The following is a 25,207-nucleotide window of genomic DNA, read 5'->3' as shown; positions in this document are numbered from 1 at the left end:
AAATGTCAAGTCAAGTTAGGGGTGGAAATAGGCCAGGCGGCCTGTCAGGGGCCTGTGGCCTGGCCTGTAAATAGCCTGGCCTGGCCTGGCCTGTTTAGATATCAGACCAGGCTCAGGCCTGTAAAAAGGCCTGTTTACTTTATCAGGCCAGGCTCAGGCCTGATAATAAGCCTGTTAGGCCTGTCAGGCGGCCTGGGCCTGTTATCCTTTCTTTTTTAGGTTAAAATTGTAAATTGATAGGAGGGAATCTGCTATTCTGATTAGTTAATTGAGAAAACTCCATCCACATAAACGTGTTATCTAGAGCCCATTGCATGCTTCATTTCATTTCCATTCTCTATAATAAAAATAATTAATGTATGTATAATGACACATATTTAAACAGAGAAAGAAAACATAAGTGCATTAAAAAAAAATATTATTCATTTATTTGATCCATGCTTTTCATATTAATCTTATATAACATATATATATATATAGAGAATTGACCTATTATGTTTTAGACCGTATATATGTGTGCTCAATCTAATTCTTATTATAATAGTTACTTAATTAATTTAAATAAATTATAATAACTGTAACATTTTTTTTTAAAAACAACCATGTTTAACAACAGGATCAAATATCATTTTATTAGTAAATTAGTTTGAATAAATGATAAATTTAAAATATAAAAGGGATTAAGGATGTTTCATATTTTAAACTAGATCTAGTCATCAACTAATTTTTATACTAGAGATGGGATGAAGTGATATTTTTATATTAGAGTGAAATTATGTTTTCTAATAATTTTTCATATTAGATTTTTTTTTTTGAGCCTAAGGGGACATGTTTTACAAATTGTGTTAATTTGATAATTTCATATTTTTTGTTTGTATTTTAGATTAATTAGGTTGAATTATTGTAATTTTGAATTGATTTATGTGTGTTTAAAATTTGATAAAAAAACAGGCCTCTTAACAGGCCACAGGCCAGGCCAGGCCTGCTTACAGGCCAGGCTCAGGCCGACTAAAAGGCCTTTCACAGGCCACAGGCCAGGCTCAGGCCAACAGGCCTCACCACAGGTCAGACCTGTTAAGGGTGAGGCCTGGCCTGGCCTGTTTCCACCCCTGAGTCAAGTTTGTTAATTAACTATTGTGCTCCTAGCCCCTCGTGTTAAGTGGGCTAGCCCTTTTTTTTTTTTTTTTTGGGTCAAATTCTTATTTAGGCCGTATGCCCAATTGTTCTCTTCCCTACCTGCTTGGTGTCTGTTGCCGATCGCTCTGGGACATCGACCTCGGACTTGTCCCGTCGTCCTCTCCTCCTCACTCCTCGGCCCCGCCTCTGTATGGCTTCTTCTCCGTTACCACGCCATCAGCTCACCTGGTAAATCTTTTAATATTTGTAGTTGTCTCCAGTCCCCACATCGTTCTGGGCTCACCTGGGAAAGGAAAAAAGAAGAAGGAAAGAAACACATTACGAAAAGAAATCCAAATGGGAAGTACGGCGGCGCAAATTCCCAGTAGCTTTGGCCATGAGTTGAGGGCTTGTCTTCGTTGCCGCCTTGTCAAAACCTATGACCAGGTCACTACTAAATCATCCTCTTAAGTATATGCACTATCATTGTTGTTTTTTTCTTTCTCCCTCTCTCTTTCTTTCTTCTCGTAGAATGTTTTAGGGTTTTTAATGTTAGTTTTCCGCTGGATTCTTCTTTTTTCCTACTTGAAACAGTATGCGGTTTAGGCTATACTTAACTTTGTATCTGCTTCTTCGCTCAACAGTTCAGGGAATCAGGCTGCGAGAATTGCCCATTCTTTAAGATGGAGGAAGACCATGAGCGTGTTGTTGACTGCACAACTCCTAATTTTAATGGGTATGGATGTTTGACTAAAACCTCTATGACATTGCATTTGCCGTGCATTCGTTTAGACAAAGTGTCTTATTATTTGCAATTTTTCATGTCCTTTCTTCGTACTTTTCACAGGATAATTTCAGTCATGGATCCATCTCGAAGTTGGGCTGCACGTTGGTTGCGAATTGGTATGTTTGTCTTCTGTTAGGCTCCGTAATATATCCTATATGATTTTCTGCAAATAAAACTCTATCTTTCCTCACACGTATACGGAGATAATCCTAGGAGTCCAAGAATAATGGCATCTTTCATTGCTTCTAAGAGTGCTCACTTTCATTGACAAAGCTTTGTAACGGCAAAATGAACTTATTTCTGTGAATTGCTTCCAAAGCACCAACTATTACTTACATACAAGGAAGCCTTTTAATTAATTGAATAAAATCAGAAACTATTATTTATATAGAAGAATGTGGATTTTATTAATAGATTTATTTAGCCTTGCTCAGTCTTTGTATGAGAGAAAGGGCAGTGGTGGTTTACTTTATTGTCCAAGAAGGCCTTGGCTGCTTTATTTTCATTTGAGATGACAGTAAAGCTAGAGGTGCTAAAAGGTCTTGCTACGACACTGTAATAAGGGAGCATAAGCGTTTCTCATTTCTTGATGGTTTTACTAGCTTGCACTTGCCACTCGAGGGAAATTCCTTTTTCATTGGGGGGGGGGGGGGGGGGAATCTTCTTTCTATCAATTTGGGTCTGTAATGAGTCTTATCTTGCTCTCAAAGTCAGGGATAGGGTCTTGACTGAGAAAATTACTACTTGTTTTCTTGGATACATTGAAATTAGAGTGGGTTATTTCTAGCAAAGATGAGTAGAGGGACGCTTGCACAAGAACTTTGTTAAAGTTAATGGCTACAATGAAGATGAATTAGAAAAACAAAAAAATTGAAGCCTGAGATGTGAAGTATATTAAAGTCTTAAATTTTGCTGAGGATTAAAGTCAATCTATCTCTAGTTCCTCTGTCTAGGATTCTCCTTGTAGGCCTTTTCTTGAGGTCTTGTTTAGTGCTTGATTTCTCTGGCTAAGGTAGCTTGGCGTGGCTTGGGTTTTGAGACCTTTTGAGGAGGAGGAAATAAGGATGATTTTTTGCTGTATGGATAAAGTCAGCGGGCCCTCATGGTTTTACCCTGGGCTTCATAATTTATATAACATTATTAGAGAGGATTTGGTCAGGGTGCTTGATGGGTTCTTGCTACGACATAGTTATATAGATATAAATTTTATTTTCATCACTACCTTTCTGATAGAACTAGTGGGGTAGTGGGGGAATCTGTAGGAAAATTGGGAAATGAACCCAAGAGTGCTATTGAGGGGCTTGTTTATTTTCAGCAGTACCTTTTTTGGGTTGCGCCTTGAGGGAGACAGAGAGAGAAAAGAATGAACAAACAGAGTTAAGGGAGGATGAGAAGAGGCAGGTAGGCAGAATCTGAATGCAAATCAGTGGGGGGAGGTTTGATCTCCTGAAAATCAGGGAACTTTGCCATTCTAGTTTCTCTTTATTAGGAGTGTACTTGATTTTTTTTTTTTGGTGTCATCAGTGTAGCTCTGACCTTGTAGCAGCAGCCTACTTCCTCTAGCTTTAGGGACCTGAGTTGTGAATAATTCATAGAATGGTTGCTTCTAAAACAAGGAAAGATTGGTAAAGAAATTGGATCTTGAAGATGAGAATTGTATTAAAGGTTTAAATGTTGTTGCTTGCTGAATAGTTTAGCTGAAACCCAGCAGCAGATCTTCTGAGGGGGAAGGAAAATAGAAATAGGAGAGTTGAGGTTGGATAGATAAAGCCATCAGGGCTTGATTGTTTTGCAATGGGCTTCTTTCATGAATTTTAGAACATTATTAAATAGGATTTGGTGAGAGAGCTTTACAAGTTCCATTAGAGTTCAACAGATATGAATTTTATTTTCATCACTAATGTCTTCTTGTTAGACTGATTGTATGCTTTCTTCTAAGTTAGTTCTTGATGATGCATCCTTATTAGCAAATGAAATGGGGAAGAATGTGATAAGGCAAAGAAATTGGGGTTTGTTTCTTAAGTTGACATTTTTCCCTTTGGAGAGAGCTTGCCATTATCTTGTTGGGTGGAAGATTTGGTGCCGACCCATTAATGAAAAGGTCTTGGAAACTTTTCCCCCCACTGAGGTTTACATTGATTGGTGTATGGTGTATCTTTTAGAAGACCTTTATTATGACAACATCTAGTAAGGATGGTTTATGGTTGCTATGCTTATTTGGAGCTAATTGCTACTTATGGGAGTCTATAGCATTTGTTTTCTTCATGTTATGACTCAACCTTTTGTTTTTAAAAGATGGAGGGTTTTCCCATTTTTTTTGGGCTCTAAATATCATGTAAAATGTGGCAGAGATGAAGAGAAACCTCTTCTGTGGGAATTGTAGCTGGTCATTTTGACCAACATTTAATTGTCTTAATAGATGGATGATACAAGCCAAACAATTTAAACCACACTGTTTATTGAGATATAATGGTCAGCGTACAATCTACTTTATATGCCGTTGGCATTCAACAATATTCACACTATGCATATTAATTGCAACAAATCTCTTTCTGAATTTAGATCTTGTATTGCACTTACGGCTTGGAATCTAAGGTTATATTTAAAACATATTGCAGGAAAATTTCTTCCTGGTGTTTACACTCTTGCTGTTTCAGAGGCTCTTCCTGAAGAAATGCAGGTTTGTAATTTCCCATCAACCTGCTGATGGCATATTTGATTACTAAATGATCTCTTTTCAGTACAAGGTTTGATAAATCAATATTGGGTCAAATGACCTACTAACATGATTTATTTTTTCTTACCCCTTGGTGAATTATTATGTTTTGATTGTTCAATAAATTCATCTTTTTGTGGCTCCTATTAGAGTCCTGAAACAGAGAGACAAACGATCCTCTTTATGAAGTGTGGCTTTTTTTTCCCCCGTAGAAAGAGTTTTGTTGCTATTAGACACATATTGGACCTTAGACATGGCCACACTGCCAATAGCCTTATAGTTTAGTAGCATGGAAGTTTCTTTGCAAATGTGAGGTTTTAAATTCGATCACATTTGTAATCTTAGGCTGTTAATACTTGTCCTTCTAATTTTTTTTTTGGGGGGAGGGGGGTGGGGAACACATGGCACACACCGCACAAGAATTGACTTAAGATGACAAGAGTTGAAAGGTATTAAAGGATTTGGAAATTCAGTTTCTATTTTTTTCCCCCTTTCTTTCACTTAAATCTTAGATAGAAGCAATGTTGTGCGCCGATGCATGTATATATGATCATTTTATACTCTTTTGTAGGCTATTTGTGAAGACGAGCGTGTGCAGTATATTCCTCCCAAACGCTTATGAAGCGCTTTTATCGTTGCCTTGACATCAAATGAACAGAAACTGAATTGCCTTAATCTGTAGTAAAATGTAGGTTTTCATGTTCATAGTTAGTTTGCTGTATTGTGTACTTTTGACAAAAGTGGTTTTGTGCTCTGAGCTACTTAGTTTCTCTTAAGAATGAACTGAAACGATTACTGAAAACCTGACATGCTAGCATGCATAATGGCGCATAAGTTCAAGTCATGTAATGAAGGTGCGCATTATTTACGTAAAATATTAAATTAAATCTATTAATAAGTTGTAATATTTATATAAATTATATTTTTTTTTTGCTAAATTATATATAGCCCCTATGAGCTTTATGTTAAATAATCTTCCTAATTTTTGAAATTATAATAAATCTTCAAAACTTTTGTTTTTATGTAGATAATTTCTTCACAGTTAGTTTTATTCATTACTTATTTGCATCTGGTTTAAAGTTTGAGGGCTTTATTTTCATTAAATTAAAATGTTTTATATCATGAAAATAGAACGAAAAGAGTAAGGTTATATGATAGATCATTAGAGAAAGCTATGTTATACTTACAATGCTCCTATCTTATACGGTAATTGCTAAGAGAAATATTTTTACATCCTGTATGGAGGCAAAACATATTTATTGAGGCATTCTTGGGAAGTCAAGTTGAGAAAGTGAGTTTTTCTTAATTACTGTTGGAGTAACTAAAATTACCCATAGAGCTTGTTTGATTACATGGAAGGAGATCAATGTAAAGTACTACTTTTATTCTTTAATATAAAAGTTGGTTGATTAATTTAAGTAGATTAAAGAAATTTGTCAAGTTAGTTATTTGTAACAAAAAATGTGTTGTCTTTTCTAAAATACTATTGCTAATTTGTATAACTACTATAAGAGGTATCTTGAGAAAAAATGAATAAGTATAAGAGATAAAGTGGATTAGGATTTTATATTTAAAATTAAATTAAAAGTTAAACTAGCTCTTATATTAAGTATCAGAAGTAGTAACAATTATTACCTAAGTTTGTTTGCTACGTAGTGACAAATTAATGATACTTTGGGATTATATGAGAAAAATAATGACTCATTGGGGATCAAAATCTTAAAATGTTCATGAGCTCACTTGGTCTTTGGGATTAAAAGATACCACGGGTGTTTCAATTTAAAAAAAAAAAGAAAAGGATACAACGAGTGTTTGGCAAATCATCTAAAAGTAGAGTTGGAAAACATGCAAAGCTCGTCGGGCCAGCCCGTTTAGGCCCTGAAATTATAAGGACTGGGTTTGAAATTTTTTCCCTCAAATGAGAAACAGGTCTTGAGGGCTGAGGGCTTAAAAAGGTCAGTCCTCTTTTTTAGGCTCTTTTATAATTTTTTTTTGTTTTTTAAATTTTTTTATATAATTCTAATATTATTAATTTTTTTACATTGTTAATAATATTTCAAATATTTAGTTATTATTATCATTTTAAAATTAAATTTTAAAGAATGATTTGATTTATTTAGTTTTAGACAATAATTTATCTAATTAAATTTTTAAAAAATAGGTTAATTTAGACTTTAATAATGATTTGATTTATATTATATGCGTTGATATTTTTAAACTATATATATTTGATAATAGAGTATTTTTATACTTATAGAACTTGTGATTTTATAATTTGAATTAGAAATTCATGAGTTTCAACAACAATGTTTCTCACATTAAAGTAAAATAATAGTTAGATTGCAAAATTTAAAAGTAAAATTCCTGTAAAGAAGAAAAACTTGATATTTTTATTATGAAAGAAAAGCATACTTATAAAGAAGAGTAATTGATTATAGTGATGATGAAGTTTCAAAAAATTAATGATAGTATTTATTTATTGCACAATTGCATTATAGATGAAATTTTTGGATGTTGTTATCTTGTTAATGAATGTTTTAAATGTTCTTGGATGTTGATAGATATTTATATATGATGATATTTTGTATTTGTGACTTAATTTTATTAATATTTATATCTTTTATTAACAATTTCATTGGTTTATTTTTATTTTTTAATAAAAAATATGAGAAATATAAAAAATAGTATTTTTTCTTAAATAGGCCAAAAGCCTGCGGGCCAGTCTTGAGTCCGTTAGCTTAAGGACTGGGCCTAGCAAATTATGGTATTTTTGAAATTTCGGTCATAGAGCGCTGGCCCTTTTAAACCCGTCAGCCCTGAAAGGCCAGCCTTGATTCCCACCTCTAGATTTAGGCCTATTTATAATAATTTGGTACGTATAGCTGGCAATATTCTACAAAAACTTTGTGTGTTGATGGCTTATATCAATTCTTAACTTATTAATTAGCCAAGACAACCTTTGCGGCACCCAAAATATAATAGTTCATCCAATCCTGACTAAAAGACCATAAGAATTAGTAGGACTATTACTTTAAATACTCATCCGGTCCTAAATGTAAGACCGTTATACACACTAATATAAGGGTTTTATATTTAGGACCGAAGGAGTATTTTATTTTACTCATTCTGTTATTCTTGTAAGCTTTATTCATCTTAAAAATAATTAATAAATTAGCCCCTCTATTTAATTTACACATTTTTTTCAAACATGTCCATGCGCTTCAAAAGCTTATAAATAAATTATCTCTACCTTTCCTTAATAATTTTTACTACTGCATCATATTCTTTATAAAAGCTAGTTAACTAATTTGAATAGATTAAGAAAATTAGTTGAGTTAGTTATTTGTAATAAATAGGTATTGTCTTCTCTAAAATACCTTTACTAATCAAGATTTATTTGATGAAATATTTAACATATGCATATATTATAAGAACTATCTTGAAAAAAATGAATAAAGTAAATTGAGATTTTATATTTAGAATCAAATTGAAAATCAAACTAACTTCAGTGATCCTTAAAAACAAATGCGTATAAATTCTAAGCCCATGAATGTATGGTCAAGGAGAAAGTGGTTTTATTCATAGTATAACATATAAATGGAAAATTAATTTTTTAGTCATCTAACTTTTAATTTACTTATAACTCAATCCCACACCTATCACTCAGAAAATATAAGAAAGTTTCCCTTATATTTGTGGTTAAACCTTCTTCAGTTCGTTCAAATGATAATAATGGGATTTCCAAAGGAGATATTTATTTTTATTGATGTATGATTAATTGGAGATCCTTATTCATCATATTAAGGTATAAGATTCCTATTTTGACCCCTTCCTTTCGTTATTCTTATATCTCATATTTCATATCCATCCTCTGTACTTTCTTATTCTTTTAATAATCAAATAATTATTTATAATGTCTTTGAATTTGAAATGACTTCTGAGAATAGAAAAGATGTGCCACGTCTAAAATTATGAGGCACAATTTAATTAACAGAATATAAAAATAAAAATAAAAGAAGATGATGAACCTACCCACATATGTCTTAGTGTCCTGTAATCATATCTCATTTATGAACCTTTTTTTCCCTCATAATAATATTAGTTTTTTATATGATTATTTAACCAAGTCACACTCGAGCATTGTCGAGCCCAATTAAAAATATCTCATTCGCACAGATCCAAACTTGAGATCTCGTGCTTAAATGATCAAAACTTCTTTAACAAGAACCAAATGCCGATTGATATATCAATTCTTCATTCCTCAAGAACCCCGCGGGGTTAGGTCGACTGGTTGGGATCGTCTTAGCTTAACCACAGATCTCGGGTTCGAGACGTGAGAACGCAGCACTCCAAGGGGCCAGGGGGCGCCGTCCGTATGGATCCTTGCAAGCCCCCGAATCCGGATTAGTCTGGGGACGTTGTCACGGCTGAAAGACGCCTATTTCCCTAGGATAACGGATGGAGTAATCCAAAAAAAATTCTTCATTCCTCAAGATTTAATGCATGGTAATACTCATATGTTTGTACTCCAAGATTTGGAACGTGCTACAAAATTCAGTTGGACCGTTGTTATAAGGATTATATGCATTTTTTGCAGATTTTTTTAACACTTTTCTTTTGGGTCTTAAACAAGTTTTAAACTTTTTCCTAAATTCTGGTTTCAGTAATATGTTACATCAGCAACAATTCAATTGTTAGGGGTATTGAGGACTTTTGCCCTTTCAATAAGTAGTTGGAAGTCAGATTATCAAATTTTACACTTTGCTCTTCTTACTAAGAGAAAATGACAGTTACCAACAGAAATTGAATTAAGTGAAAGGAGTTAATATCTCAAACATGACGAATTAATATTTGAATACCTATTAAAAAGCTGTTTATACTTTACTGCCCCTAATAATAGAATATTTGTGCCTAACCCAAAAAAAAAAGAGAGACAGTTTTATGCATGTTCCAAATCTAGTTGACCCCAACACTTGTCCCTTGCCTTCCGTGTCTCAATGAAGGGAAGTTCTTATGGATCTATTTGACCCGTGACTCTCAGCCCTTTGCTTTCGGCAACTATCTTGATGAAAGACGCTTTTTAACAGCTCACTTGGATTTGTATTGATAAAAATAACTTTTATTTTAATTGAATTTTGCAAATTGAAGTTAGAATAAAAGCCAAGTAATGTAATACGATTTATATTCAGATATATTTTTATTAAAAAATATTTTGATAAACTAAAATTTGTTTAAATGGTAGTATAATGAAAAACTAGTTTATATGTAAATTTAATTTTTTATTATTATTATTTTGGTCTTTTAATTTATTTTCCTTTTCATAAGCTTAAATACTGTTATTTCCCGACCTCTTCATCTCGTTTCTATCACGAATGAGGTTGTGTTTGACATTGCGCTTACAGGATAAAAAGCCGTGTCTAACAATAAAAAAGGACGTTGAATCTCGAGAGCCTTGTTTGAATTAGTGATATGATGGAATGGCTTAAGCCAAAAGCCACGTCAATGTGTGAAAGTTACATTGAGCTGTTTCGGAAAAATAATAATACTTTTTTAAAATATAAATTACATTATAAAATAAATTTTATATTTAAAATCGAAAGAAGTTATTTTCTCGTAAGAGAGAAAAGGAACAACAATAGTGAAAAGAAGAAAGAAAATCTTTTGTATATATTTTTTAAAAAGTGGTTCCCACTTGTACTAATAAAAAATGATAAAGCTGTACTATCAAATAACTTGATGCTTGCAAAGTTCCTGAGAAAGGGGGGGAAAACTTACTAATAAAATTTAAATAAGAGTCAACTGTCTACGAGCCCAATTGATCTATAATTAAACTTCCATTAAACTCTAAAATCTACCAAAAAAATAATATTCAATGTTTTTTAGTATTTATAATTTTGTCCAATAATACATTAATTATTTTTATTTTTATAATTTTAATTTTAATATTTCTCTTAAATTATCACATCATGTGCATATAATATTAAATAAAATTTGTGTCTTTTTTAACCATTTTATATCTAAACTTACTTTTCACTATATTATCTAAATAAGTGTTAGAGAATCAGCTGCCCATCCATTTTTTAAAGGACTAATATATAAATATACCTATGAACTTATACCAATGTGTATCTAATATTATAAACAAATTTTGAGTGTAAAAATACACATCAAGATTTCAAAAAGTTACAAAAATGTCACGACTATTAATTATTGTAATGTTGACAATTTGTTTGATCAAAAATGATGACGTGAACGCTTATGTGGCTTAGAGAGTCTAATAAAAAAAGAGTAAAAGTACAAATATACTTATGAACTTTTGTCAAATGTGTGTTTAACTCTGAGTTGTGCCCTCCACGGATATCAGCGGTTCAATTGGCAGCTACTATCACAGCATGTGCTAGGATCCATATGCATCCATACATTTCTAGACCTGACTCTTATTACATTGATACTGACTACACCATAAATTAACCTTGGGTGTAAAAATATTTACGATCATTCCAAAATCCTAAAATGCTACAATTGTTTAATTCATTAAATATGACAGTCTAATTTAAACTTTTGACCAAATAAGGTAACACAGAGGTTAAGTTAGCATTTCAATCTTCCTCCTTCAAGTGTAACTTCCCCCTCTTTGCAAATAAGCGTGTTTCAGTCTCCCTCAAATAGAATAAGACAAGGTGAAGCTCTCTATAGCACTCACTTCTTCATTTCATCTCTCTCAATCTCTCTTGTTCCAAGAAAAATAATGCTACATTCTCAGCTCCATTCTAGTTTTCATTAATCAATAACTAGAGGAGATGTAATAGGTGTAACTAAAAGATAGTAGTATTGTTCTCCTTGGAAAAAGAGAGACTTAGACATATGAAATAAAGGAGTAAATTTTGCGAAGAGTTTTAGCTGGCCTTCTCTTCAATGAAGGTGCAATATGAAGGAGAGAATATCATTTTGGATCGGAGGGTGTTAGAATAAAAAGGACATGGATCGAAAACGTACCGGGTCAGATCTCGGGTCGGGTCGTCGGATCTTCTTAGCTCACGCTTAAGCTAGATTATAAAAGTCTAAGTTTTTAAGTGCACAGCAGAGCACCTCTTTACAAGAAAGAAAATAAGAGAGAGAGATATATAGTAGGAAAACTCTACTACTGGAGTGATTTGAACTGATGGGAGGAAGCCTCTATTTATAGCTTTTGTCAAGGATAATTTGGATAGCCAAAATATCCACTGAGCCTCAGATAAAAATCTGAAATAGGATATATAAATATATCATTATCTCATGATATCATGATATTTGAATTCAAATCCAGAATCAATCACAATTAATTCTAAATATATATACTTAATATATATTTAATCTACACAATATAAATTAATTAATTTAATATTAAATTAATTAGATTTATATCGTAACCGATTGGATATGATTCAGAGTGTTTGACCAAGTCAAACATATCACAATATTGCCTGGATATTTGACTGGTATATTCTCTTTATACCCGGTCAAACAATCCGGCCCATCAAGGGCGGATCCAAGCCCAAAATCCAACAAAGGGAGACTGAAATGCTAGCTTAGTGTCCATGTCACTTTATTTGGTCAAAAGCTTGAATTAAAAAGTCAACTTTGATGAATTAAATAATTGTAGCATTTTATAGTTTTTTTTTTGGAGTAGTCATACGTATTTTTGTGCGTAAGGTTTGTTTATAATATCCAGCACACATTTGAGAAAAATTTATAGATATATTTACTCTTTAACCTTTTTTAAAAAATATTTTCTCTCTCTTTTGTCAACTCTAAACTACCAGGCGTGACGCATCTCAACTCATAAAAAGTAGCTTCTAGTTGTTGGCAAAAGGAAAAAAAAATAAAAAAAGAAAAGGAAAAGCGGCCTCCAGTTTCGTTGCGCGTTGGAACAAAGCAGCCTTTTAAACGCGGGTATATGCCAAAGGAGAAGACATGCGATCAAACCAACATTTCACTTCTGAACTCGTGGGACTATCTAGTTGGGAGAAGTTCATCTTTTCTCCTCCAAATTTAACCTAATCTCTTTAAAAAATTTTATGGTCCCAAAAAAATGAAAAGAAACTAAAAGCCTAATTTTCTTTGAAAATAAAGGAATTTGTGTACAAGTGTGATAGGTAAAATTTGGAGCTACCATCATTATTTATATTCACTAGTTCTTTTCTAATCAACCCAAAAAAAGCCCCTTCCTAAATAAAAGATTTGTTTGATGCTGTTTATATTAAGTACTTATAAACATATTTATGTAATTTATGTTGGTAGCCAAAACATTTTTTCTTTTTGGTCAAGGTAGCCAAAACAATATCTAATGCAACAATTCTACGTTACGGTGTTATGGGGGGAGATAAACAAGGTTATTGGGCCAATTCGAGTCTAGCCCAAGAGATTAAGGCCCAGTAGTCTTTTTTTTGCCCAAAAAAAGGAGCAAGATGGTGTCGTTTTCTCTGAACATATTTTGCTGCGAAGAAAAACAAAATTCTTTCAACTTCAAACACTCCCTTTAGGTTTCCGGTTCGCTCTTTTTCCGATACTTTTCAGTTTTCTTCGTCTCTGGTAAACAACGTTCTCGTCCCTACGGTTTGAAAGACCAGCACTGCAGGAAGCTGTCGATCTCCAATCCTCACTCTGATGGCGTCTAAGTTTGGGTTAGCCGGTGGTATTCCCGAGCGAAGGGTACGGCCCATTTGGGACGCCATTGATTCACGGCAGTTCAAGAACGCTTTCAAGCACGTTACTGCGCTTCTTGCTAAGCATCCTAATTCACCTTATGCACTTGTAAGTTTGATATTGGTTCTTGAATTCTTGTGAGTGCTTATTTATATGCATTCAGTGTTATCTATAATGCGGGTTTGGTTTTGTGAAGTTAAGTTGCTCTTTTTTGAGTTAGGTAGCTGATCTTAGCGTTTTTTATTTTCCGCCTCGCTAGTATCCTGCACTCTTCTTTCTTCTTACTATTGTTGTCTTAGAGGATGTCGGCATCATTTTTATCAATTTTTTTACTGCTTCTCGGAAATGCAAGGCGTCTCATTTTGAAATTCAAGGAGCTTTTCTTTTTCGTAGTTTTGGTTAGGTGTTTAGGAGATAAATTTTCATGGATCAAACTTGCTTGGCCTTTTTGCCACCCATATTTGGTGTTGTAACTCATTAATAGAAATCATTATCATTATATGCTGTCATCTGTCTTGCAGGCACTCAAAGCGCTCATTTTGGAAAGAATGGGTAAACCTGACGAAGCATTCTCTGTTTGCTTGAATGCCAAAGAGCTTTTGTTTACAAATGATTCTCTTTTGATGGATGATCTCACTCTTAGTACGCTTCAGATTGTGTTTCAGCGATTAGATCACTGTGAGTATTGTTTTCTCTTTGATGTGATCTTGTTATATGTATATCATGGTTAGGTGTTTAAACTTTCTCTATTTGACCAGTGGATTTGGCTGCCAGCTGCTATGAGCACGCCTGTAGTAAATTCCCAACTAATCTGGAACTGATGATGGGACTATTTAACTGCTATGTTCGTGAGTACTCATTTGTGAAGCAACAACAGGTTTGTATGTCTTATGGAAAGTAAAGAAACAGGAGAGAAAAGAGGAAAGAAATGGAAAAGAGTAATAGAAACAGAGGAGAATTAGAAAAGAGTAGCGGACTAAGAGAAACTGAATAATTTCTAATCATTCTAATCATATTGCAAAACTGAGTTGCAAAGAATGACAAATACTTATTTATAGGCAAAGGCCCTAATAGATATAAATCCGAGCAATATGATTAGACTGATTAGAAATCTAGGTAACGCCTAAACCCTTATAGTGATTCTTTAAATCATTGTAGTGAATACAAATCAGGGCAAAGTTGTCAATTCCTCTTGATTTTGCAAATGATAGATTGGGTCATTGACCTTTTCTGTCATTTTCAAAATTCTAGGACCCAATCTGGAATTTCTTATATTTCAAGGGCTTTTTCTGGGATTTTCCTTTTATATTATGTTTAAATATTTTCTTATTTATAATTATAATTACATAACAGTATGATTATTTCTTTTATCTTATTCGGTCCTCTATTTTTTTTTCCCACAACTTCTGCTGTGCTTTTTTATGGGCAATACTTTGCTCTTAATTAATTATTTTCTGATTGGCAGACAGCTATCAAGATGTATAAACTAGTTGGAGAAGAAAGGTTTCTGCTTTGGGCAGTTTGTAGCATCCAGTTACAGGTTCTTCTCACTACCTTATACTGCCTTTCTCTGCCTCGTTATCTGCAAGTTAATTTGTGCACCTTGAGCCATGCTTGTTCCAACAGGGAGTTCAGCTTGAGTGGATGTCAAGGTGATATGGATAATATGGGAAAGTAGTAGAAACCATAAATATGATTTATTAATTATACTCTAGCAAAGAAAAAGTGATGGATGTTGGACTTGTGACATTGAGCTTTTTGCATGAAATCCAATGGTTCAGTGGCGTGACATTATTGCTGATTTTGTTTTGGAGTTTGATGCATTTATGCGATTAAATATGTTGAATTTACTTTTTTCTTTGTGCAACTGAATATAGGTGCTCTGTGGCAATGGAGGAGAGAAACTGTTACTTTTAGCTGAAGGTCTACTCAAGAAACATGTTGCTTCACATGGCTTGCATGAGCCTGATGGTGATTTGCTTTTTTCTACCTTATATATTATGAACAATCAGAAAGGTTCAGTTTATGAATCATGTTTGTATTAAATTTTTCTGAATTTGTTGCAGCTCTTATTGTCTACATTTCCATTTTGGAACAGCAAGCCAAGTTTGGGGATGCTTTAGAAATTCTCTCAGGGAATTTAGGATCATTGTTGATGATTGAAGTCGAAAAGCTACGGATACAGGTATTTTCAGGATCTCCCCCCTGTTTTGTAGCCTCTTTTTACCCTTTTTATATTTCCCTCTTTATTGTAAATGGTTGCCTCTTTCAATAGGAAACTCGATATCTGGGAGTCGGCCTGTGCTTGATTTGGTATAGATTCAAATAAAGGAATTTATGTAGATTCCAGGGTTGATGTGAATGTGGTATTTCCTGTGGCATAAAAAATAATTAATACGTGGTGTCACATGTTTCAAGCAAAATCTTTTGGAAACAAGTTAAATTTTGTATTGAATTGTTCAGTATTTTGAGTTTTGATCAATGATCCAATAATGAAACAACTTGGGCTATTATTTTCATTTCTTGTTTGACTTTCCTCATTAACCTGTGTCCTTTGACTTTAAGTTGACAGGGAAGACTTCTTGCCAGGGCAGGTGACCATGCCGCTGCTGCAGCTATTTTTAAGAAAATTCTAGAGACTTGGTATGCTTTTGGGCATTGAATTTATATCTATCTTTATATGTAACCTTGGAAAATCTTATTGGAAACTTATGGCAGTTGTATGGATATAAATGATTTTGCTAGTAGTAGCAACAAAGTGGCTGGCATGATGTGTGAAAAGCCTGTTTAAAACCGAGGATAAAATTTTATTGTTATGGAATTCTGTGGTTTGATCTCCTTAAATTTTTAAATTCTATTATTCATTCTGCTTGTGGTAATTTGTACATTCATATAGGTTATATGCTATTCGTTTTGAGTTTTAGTTGTTCAAGCTTCATTTTTCAATCTTGTGAACCAAAAAAATAACATAAGCAAAATATCGCGTCCTTGCCAATGAGTCACAAAGATATTTATTTCATTATTTAGTGATGCTAGTTTCCATATGTCTGCATATATACACAAATGCAGATTTATACGCGCGGTTGTTATTTAAACCATAATTCTTCTTCCTTTGCATCAGTTCTAGACTTCCAATATCAAGTGAATTTTTGGATTTCTATTTCTAGGGACCAGGCCTTAACCCATTTTCAGCTTTTTATCATGCTAATGCCTTTTTGGTTTTCTTATTGCTACTGTTGCTGTCTCCTTTTGGCAGCCCAGATGATTGGATGTCCTACCTTCATTACCTGGGCTGCTTGCTGGAAGATGACAGCATATGGTGTGATGAGGCTGTTAAGGATCCAGTTCATCCGTCAAGGTTTATTAATTGCAAGGTCTCCCACTTGACAGATGAAGAGGTGAATGTTTATCCTTTAATATTCTGTACCTTGTCAATGAGTTGAGCATAGAGCAGTGTTTTACTATTTTTTTGGGATTTGATGTATGCACAATCTGAGTGCAGTTTGATAGTCAAGTATCAAATGCGTCGGCTTTTATACAAAAGTTACAAGCAGATACTGCTAATAACTCTCTAAGGGGTCCATACTTAGCATCTATAGAAGTTGAAAGAAGGAAGCTTTTGCGTGAGAAGGGGAATGATGACTACTTAATGGATGCCATTGTGCAATATTTTTGCAGGTATTTGTTAACAATAAACCTATTATCCATGAAAAGTCTAATTCTCTTCCTTTTCAAATCTCGTGTGTATAGTGTGTGTCTTCTGAGGAGTTTGTAAGAAAAGTTAATGACGGCTGATGCCATTTGACAAAGCTTGAAAGGGGATTCAAATCAGGATGAGGCTCACAAATCTGGTTCTTGCCGGAATGCTGCCTGCTGATCCTTTTTCAATTTGCACTAAGTAATTTATGTCATAATTGTCTCTGATTATAATATTCAGGCTTGTTAAGTATCAGTAGTTCTTCATGATGTGTTAGTTTTGTTTATGTTATAAATGTGATAAGTCTGCTCCAAGATCTTTCTGTCCTCGTGTAATCAGTCAAATTAATGCTGCTTTTCAATACTTCTCTTTAAGTTTTAGTGATCATATGTGTGCAACTCTTGGCTGGGTTGGTGCTTAGTGATTTTCTTAGAATTTGGTTCCTTCCTCTCTTTTATAGTGCTTGAAAAAGTGCAGCACTGGAAAGTGTAACGTTAAAATTGAAGAATTGATTTTATGGTTATAGGTTTGGTCACTTGCCCTGCTTTACTAGTGACGTTGAGATGTTTATTGAAGTACTCAATCCCAATAAGAAGATGGAACTTTTGGAGAAGTTAAAGAAAAATTCTGATCCCTTGACAACCGTGCCAGCAAAGAATCTTGGGCGATCTCTTTCCTTTTTCAAGATCCAACAATTATTGATGGGTGACATGTTTGAGTCTTCATTAAGTGGTAGGTCTGCTGTAGTGGTGCACACGTGTGCATTGTTTCATTATTCAGTTCAGTGTTTTCTAAGAAAATAAGAAATTATTCACACTTAGCTAGTTCAGAGTTTAGACTGAGTTGAATCTGAGCTTTCATTTTTGAGTATTGAGTATTGGCTGGCCATTTATACAAGCTCATCTGAACTTGTTCTAGAGCTTGAAGTCTGCTGTGTACAAATGGCTGAAGTATATTGCAAAAGTGTTGCTTTTTCTAAGGACTTGGATCCGCAGGAGAGCATGCAGGGTGAGGAGCTGCTTTTATTAATTTGTAATTTGTTGGTTCAGGTATGTGGTGTTAAAATTTCTGAATTTCTTTGATTTTGGCAAAAATAAAGTTAAAGGGGTTGCACGATTCCTGTTATAGCTCCCCCATTCCCTTTATACACGAGATCGAATCTGCAGGCTTTTAACATATATTATATTCTGTTATCTACACTTGTTTTAGGGGTTGGAGTAGGTACAGAAAATGACATTGTGGTTGAGATGGATAGTTCATGTATTGGTGACAGTTGTTGTGCTGGATTATCTACATTTTCTGTGCATTAATTAGTTGAAAGAGAGAATGCAGAATACATATTAATTTTGGGATCACCAACGATAAACCTGCCGACTTGGTTGGCTGGATAACATCATTGAGACATAACCTTCCATTTAAGAATTCATCAAAGTTCTTATTTTTCTTTCTTTTTTAAATATAAGGAGTAATTCATCATAGATAGTTACTAGTAAGTCTTATAATTTCATTCTTTTACACGAACACATGCTTTGGCGGGAAATGTTCAAGTGTTACCTCTTTAAAACCATGTTCTGCTGATCTCTCAGATTAAGCTTGATTTTAGAGTCTCCCATACCGTTCAACACAGTTCTCCGGAGAAATGTGCCAGTTACAAGCCTCTTATTTTTAAGGTTTCCTTCTTTGAAGAACTATCTTAAGTTGGAAGGTTTGTTGACCCCTTAAAAGTTTAGCAAATCAAGACATTTAACAGAAAAGTGTCGTTTTTTTTTTTTTTGGTTGGAATGAACTTCATTTCCATGTAGTTGGTATCGTTATCAAAGGAGAATTTTTATTGCTTCCTTGGTTTTTTTTTTTTTTTGTGTTACATTGATGCTTAGGCTACATGTATGTGACATTGCATAATAATGTTTTGGTTCACAAATAGATTGTTGACAATGTTGTCTTTTACAAATAAATTATTGATAATCTTCAACATATAAAAAACTTTCATGGATGCTATGGCCACTGTTAATGTATTTTAATTTTTTTGGTACAGTTATTCTGGCGCACTAAAAATGTCGGTTATTTAGTAGAGGCTATTATGGTTTTGGAGTTTGGCTTGGCAATACGAAGGTCAGCAATTCTCTTGCGTCATATTTAGGAGCCTGAATTAAAAGTGCATTAGGTGAAGGAAAATTGTTGAAGTCATGCAGATCTTGCTATCATTTATCACCTCTGGTCTATGCTTTTTTTTTTTTTTTAATGCATTCAAATCTTGCAGATCTGTGTTCTTGAGTTTTTTTTTTTTTTACTGTGTCTAATATTATAAATATGTAATTTTAAGCAATTATTTTTGAGAATCTGTCTAGTGCAAATGTGTTTTTAGTCACAAGATACAACAATAGCAACAACAAAGCCTTATCCCATTAGGTGTGGTCAGCTACATGGATCGCATAACATCGGAGCTCTATTCAAGGCAAAATCTTTAGATATATTATTAATTGAAAGATCTCGTTCAATAACTTAATTAGATAATTAGATAACTATCTTGCTGAAACTGTTGGGGATTTGTTTCGAATTTGTTTTTAGAATAGCATTTCTAATTAGATAATGCTGATTGAATCAAAACTTTATTGTTTGTGTTATTCTTTATTTGAAATTAGATTTGCTTTTATCTTTATGAAAGTTGGATGTAGAAATTTGGGGCCCTTACTTTGTGCTTGAACTAATAGATGTCGCACTCCGTAGTTGCAAGTGGGCTCTTGGATGATATGGTCATGGTCTTCTAAATGTCTTGAAGAAATATGAAGGATATAAATCTCGTATAGTTTTTATTGGTTATTGCCATTTTCGTGTTTGTCGTTTACTGTAACATAATGTAATTATATGGTTGAGTTGAGGTTATAAATTGCATCTGTACCTGGTGTAGTTTTTTCATCAAGGATGGATCAGTGTGTTCTTATCTTGGATACTTTTCAATTTGGCATTTGTAGCACACCGCTTTATTTACAAGTTTTGTAACTTCAGACCGCCGGGCCTTGAGCTAAATTCTGATGATGTCATGTGGCTGCCATGTTTCCTTTTGTAGATATGTTTGGCAGTACAAGATCTTGCTGTTGCACCTCTATTCTTATATAGGCGCTCTTTCTGTGGCATATGAATGGTCAGGTGGTTTGATTGTTTCAATTTTACCTTGTTTGCGTCGTCAATGCTTATTCTAGTTTCTGTTCTGTTCAGGTATAAATCATTGGATGTAAAGAATATTTTGATGGAAACCCTTTCGCACCATATATATCCTCAGATGTTGGTGTCTCCGCTGTGGACAGAACTAGACGGTCTGCTGAAGGATTACCTCAAGTTTATGGATGACTATTTAAGAGAATCTGCTGATCTAACATTTCATGCATATCGCCACAGAAATTACTCAAAAGTATGCATAGTCTTCAAAAGCTTTTTCTCTTCGAGTGCGTTGCTTGTGGCATTCATACATTTTAAAGATTTGAACTAGAAGATCATATTAAGAGAGAAGAAAGCCCCCCCCCCCCCCAACCCAAAAAAAAAAAAAAAACATACACACACACACAAGCATAAAAAAAGATTTTATCTTATCCTCTCAGAAAACAGTTAAAAACCATAAATTCAAAACGAGAAAGAATATTAAACCTGCTGCATCCCTAACAGATGAACTCTAAAAGTGTGTTGTTGCTCTAAACAATGCTTATTTACCAGCCATTTTCATACTTGAGGTGCTTTTTGCCTTTTGGTTCTGCCACTGCCCAAGAAAAAATTATTTTGCATTGGATATAATAGATTAGGTTCTTAAATCATTGATAACTTGGAGGATTTTGAGACTTGATTATATTTTAAAGGATAAAAAAGGTCTCTTTGAGATTGTTGTAGGTTAAAGTCTTACCGCTCTTGTGCAGATTTGTTAATAACTCAAAGCTGGGAGTGGTTCTTTTTGCCAAATATATTAGCATATATTTAGAGATTGATCTGTATTTATTTTTATTGTTCATGAGTTTTTCGTAAAATGATCTAATTTCACCCCTCATGATCTATATAAATATGTTGTGGAATTTAACAATTTGATTATTGAGTCATCGATATATAAATGTGATATAATATATTATAAATTCTTTGCCTGGTAGTATTATTCGTAATTGATGAATAGTTTGTTTCTCAGACGTTGTGAGGGAACTGCATCTAGTTATTTATTTATGTGATTCTAAATTTCTATCAACTCTAATGTCCAAGTCAACATATTTGTTGAATTTGATTTAAATTTTGGATGGATATGAAGGAAATGATAAAATTGGGTCACTAAAAAATAAGTGACAATTTCTGTTTAAGCTAAAGTGATTAAAATAAAAGTTCTATAATACTTGAGGAACCAAACAAATTGTAGGCTCATTTTCTGTTGTGAATTCTTAAAATATGATGCCACTATATGTGACTGAGGCTATAAACGTACGTTGTATTTCAGGTGATTGAGTTTGTGCAGTTTAAAGAACAGTTGCAACGCTCTAGTCAGTATCTAGTGGCTAGGGTTGAAGCGCCTATTCTGCAGCTAAAGCAGAATTCAGATAATATTGAAGAAGAGGAGGTAACTAATGTCTTTTAACATTGGCTGTTGGTGACTACCTCTAATACATATGATAATAGATATGTTAAATATTTTTTAGGGTGTCCTCAAAAGCTTGAAATGTGGAATTCCGTTCCTTGAGCTCTCTAATGAGATTGGATCAAAGTCTCTGACCTTCCTTGAAGACTTGCAATCACGACCTTGGTGGACGCCGACGTCGGAGAAAAATTTTCTTCTCGGTCAGTCAGTTTCTCAATTACAGCTTGATTTTAGAGGCAAATGTTTTTATTATGCTTGGGACTATTTTACATCAATATGTACAAATCCTCTAAACAAGTGTCCACGCCAAAATGAAAATCATATTGGCTTTACTCTTTAAGGTATAAAACTTATATGTGATGCTGCCTTGCATGTAGCTAAAGAAATGTTCAACCTTATTAAACCTTAATTTAAACTCTTACATGGTAGCTTGTGAATGATTTTATGGATACCGACTGTTGGTGGATAAAGCACAAGCCAGTTACTATCATTATCATGCGATGTACTTTTAGTTTCCATTATTGGAATGAGCAGACATGAATTGAACTTCAAATTCCTTGGTTATAGATGTTCGTGCACGTCTTGTCAAAAGCTAATGCAAAGTAAACTGAGAAGTTAAAAATGAGGAATACACAGTATTTTAATCAACTGGAATACCCAGCAAGGAGACTATGGGTCTCTATTTGGGCAAAATGAGATCTTCAACCATATCCTTATTCCTATCTTTCTACACAACATGATGACTGATGAGGTTTTTTCAGACCTTCAAATTTTCTACCCGTTTTTGCTAACAGCATCTGTCTTCTCTTCACACTATTTGAGTTCTGAATTGTGAGATTGAGACTTGGTACGCAAGGACCTAATGTCAACCTTAAGACTTGATTTTATTTCATATCAAAGTACTGTTCATTTTGAAAGCTTAAGCTGTTGTGTGTAGATGAATGAAATGGTTTTTTTTAACTTGTATTTTGTTTGTTTGGTCTTTTAACTTGCGACCTTAATCAGTGAATTTCTTTAAGCAAGTATCTTATTATCGCACAACTTACAAGTAGCTTTAAGTGCTCTGGATTTTTTGATGGTAATTGGTTAGCTGTCTACAGATGGTATGGCTATCTTAATATGTGAATAAATTATGTACCTGGCTTCAGTCCGTCCCTACCCTGCCCCTTATCTCAACCCCATCCAAGGCTTCAGGCTGCCATTGTTTTCCCAAAAATAATTGACTATGCCTGATATAATTGGATTTGACTTATGTATAGTTTCTGTTAAGGAATTTTTATTGACTAATTGTCGATTCTAATTTTGTGATGCAGATTATGTATGGTATAATGTTTCAATGTTATTTTTTCTTGATGATCATTTTTGGTAAACTTAGTTGGCTGTTGGCACCTGTTTCAGGACCATTTGAAGGGATTTCTTTTTGTCCTAGAAGAATCTCGGTAGGTGATTTCAGTCTTTGACTATTTTGTGGCTGATTACTATCAATAATGCTTGTTCCAATTTTAACTTTTCCCTTTCTTCCCTGCATGGTTTGCCAACAAAATTAGATGAATGAAAGGGAGACGAGTTGCAAGAGAGTGATTGAGAAAAGATCCCTAGTTCCTCGAATGATATATCTCTCTATTCAAAGTGCTTCAGCATCTATGAAGGAGAATGTTGAGGTCAATGGTTCTGTTCCAACGAAAATCTCCTCAGAGTTGAAATTGTTGCTTGAGCGCTATGCTCAATTGTTGGGCTTTTCTCTTCGTGAAGCGGTGGATGTGATCATGGATTTTCCAGGTGGTGAAAGGTTTTCTGAGGTAAGATTATTGAGCTTTTTATGCTACTGCTAAAATATGTCTATATGGGATCATGAAACTATGTATCTCTAAACATGGCACCCACACCAAATGCCAATGATACCATGTGGCTCCTAACTAGTATGACAAACATTTTCTATCTCCTAACTAGTATGAAATCAAGACATACTTCTCTCTTATGTTCAAACAGCTGCTCCAAGTAACTTGAAAGTCTTAGCTACTATATGTTTCAGTATTGCAAAATTATTTTTATGTTGCAACTGGATGATTGATCCCTATTTTTGATAACCTCTTCACAGGTTTTTGGCCCCAACTTGATAGACTGGTTAAATTTCACGGTATTCTTAAACGCATGGAATTTGAATTCCCGTGAATTGGTGCAGCCGGATGGAAATGGAAATAGGCCCCATACTTGGAATATCTTAGATTCTTTGCTGGAGAAGTACATTTTAGAGAAGGTGAAGAGCATGGAGTCTGAAATCTGTTCTTCTTGGGGTGATGTTCAGCTTCTTATACAGATAGTTACAGAACCTTTAGCCTGGTATGGACTCATAATCCAGTCTTGTCTGAGATCATGTCTTCCTTCAGGTAAAAAGAAAAAGAAGAGTGGATCAGTAGATCATTCCAGCTCTAGTTTAGTTCATACAATCACCAATTCTGTGCAGCATTTGTCTAGTATGGTAGAGGAGATCATGAAATGGATAAGGGAATGGAAAAACACTCCTGAGGATAAGAATGTGGAGTACATTATATCCTCTTTTAGAAACAATGAGCAGAATGATGGGCCGGGGCAAATATTTCGCACTTTGGACTCATTTTTTCACTCCAAAGATGGTGCAGAACTCGGTGATCGGATCTCCCATCACTTGAGTCCTGGAGCCCTGCTGATGTAGCAAGGAAAATGGTGACTGGGAAAGCATGAAGTACTGATGGAATTTTCTAAGATCTGTGAGTTAAAACTCAGGTCATTACGATCAATGAAACAGCAGATAGCCCAACTCTGAGGAAACATCATCAATTAACTGGTCTCGAGGTTACTTGTTTTCAGCTTGATAGATGTCTCTTGTATCACTGGAAAATACCCACCAATGTTAGTCTGATAGTTAGGAAAGCCGAGCTTTAGTTATTTTTTCGTTTTTTTGGTTATCTCATTAGTTTGATCTAGGAGATACTTGTCAGAGAGTTCTGTGAAACAGCTTCACTGTTTTCTGCAATTTAGCAGCTTCTGTTTTGTTTCATTTTCGTGTAAAATTCTCTGTTGGACTAGGGTTTAAACTAAGCAATCATTTTTTTCAAGGAATTTTGGCGATGTATTATTGGTTTTGATTGGCTTAAATGAAACTTGGGATTTTTCAAACTTGTCCTTCTAATGATTCCATGCTCAGTACATTAAAATTTAAAGCAAGGGTATGATCCCTTGCCCTGTGCCGATATTCTGCATCGACGTGGTTTTTTCACCCAAGCGACATGAAGCTGTTGAGTTAAAACAGATCTAGACAAGTCAAATGATCTAACTCAACCACAAGCTGAGAATTCTGTCTTACCCAGCGGATTACATTGGTTGGCGAATTTAACTTAAAATAAATTTTGGAAAAAAGGAAAATGAAAATAAAAATAAAAGAAACTTAAAAATGTATATAAACCCATTCTTTACGTTTTCAATGTTTATTCATGAAAAATGAAAAATAATATATAATTGTCTTGAATTATTCAAAGAGTTCTTCAAAATTTAGCACTGACTTAAACGAGACGGTATGATGAAACTTAAATAACATTTGAATCTAACATCGAAGAAAATGTTTGG

The 25,207-nt window shown here is 34.0% G+C and overlaps 2 protein-coding genes across 2 annotated transcripts; both read left to right on the top strand.

Annotated features, from left to right (window-relative positions):
* Positions 1 to 1,163: 1,163 nt before the first annotated feature.
* On the top strand, positions 1,164 to 5,426 carry LOC114759791 (transcription elongation factor SPT4 homolog 2). Its single transcript, XM_028949043.1, has 5 exons — positions 1,164 to 1,563; positions 1,761 to 1,852; positions 1,964 to 2,019; positions 4,522 to 4,583; positions 5,191 to 5,426. The coding sequence occupies exons 1-5, from the start codon at positions 1,213 to 1,215 to the stop codon at positions 5,239 to 5,241; spliced, it is 612 nt and encodes a 203-aa protein (XP_028804876.1). The 5' UTR covers positions 1,164 to 1,212; the 3' UTR covers positions 5,242 to 5,426.
* Positions 5,427 to 13,155: 7,729 nt separating this feature from the next.
* LOC114759789 (N-terminal acetyltransferase B complex auxiliary subunit NAA25-like) lies at positions 13,156 to 24,762 on the top strand. Its single transcript, XM_028949041.1, is given in 21 exon segments — positions 13,156 to 13,412; positions 13,826 to 13,982; positions 14,063 to 14,181; positions 14,770 to 14,844; positions 15,182 to 15,275; positions 15,371 to 15,489; positions 15,877 to 15,947; positions 16,561 to 16,702; positions 16,807 to 16,982; positions 17,528 to 17,733; positions 17,920 to 18,050; positions 19,037 to 19,113; positions 20,069 to 20,143; positions 20,218 to 20,410; positions 21,467 to 21,586; positions 21,666 to 21,804; positions 23,003 to 23,043; positions 23,152 to 23,403; positions 23,703 to 24,258; positions 24,261 to 24,310; positions 24,312 to 24,762. Coding segments are annotated over 21 exon segments (3,036 nt in total). The 5' UTR covers positions 13,156 to 13,265; the 3' UTR covers positions 24,408 to 24,762.
* Positions 24,763 to 25,207: the final 445 nt, after the last annotated feature.

Source organism: Neltuma alba, unplaced genomic scaffold, assembly GCF_004799145.2.
Source record: "Neltuma alba isolate B1F8T4 unplaced genomic scaffold, ASM479914v2 tig00010901_pilon, whole genome shotgun sequence".
In the NCBI taxonomy this organism is placed as follows: Eukaryota; Viridiplantae; Streptophyta; class Magnoliopsida; order Fabales; family Fabaceae; genus Neltuma; species Neltuma alba.
Note: the sequence above shows the minus strand (reverse complement) of the source record. Positions and strands in the feature narration are given on the sequence as shown.

Coding starts and splice junctions, on each gene's coding strand:
- LOC114759791 (XM_028949043.1), top strand. CDS start 1,213: ATGCCCAATTGTTCTCTTCCCTACCTGCTTGGTGTCTGTTGCCGATCG. Junction 2,020..4,521: donor TGCACGTTGGTTGCGAATTG/GTATGTTTGTCT, acceptor AACATATTGCAG/GAAAATTTCTTCCTGGTGTT. Junction 4,584..5,190: donor CTCTTCCTGAAGAAATGCAG/GTTTGTAATTTC, acceptor ACTCTTTTGTAG/GCTATTTGTGAAGACGAGCG.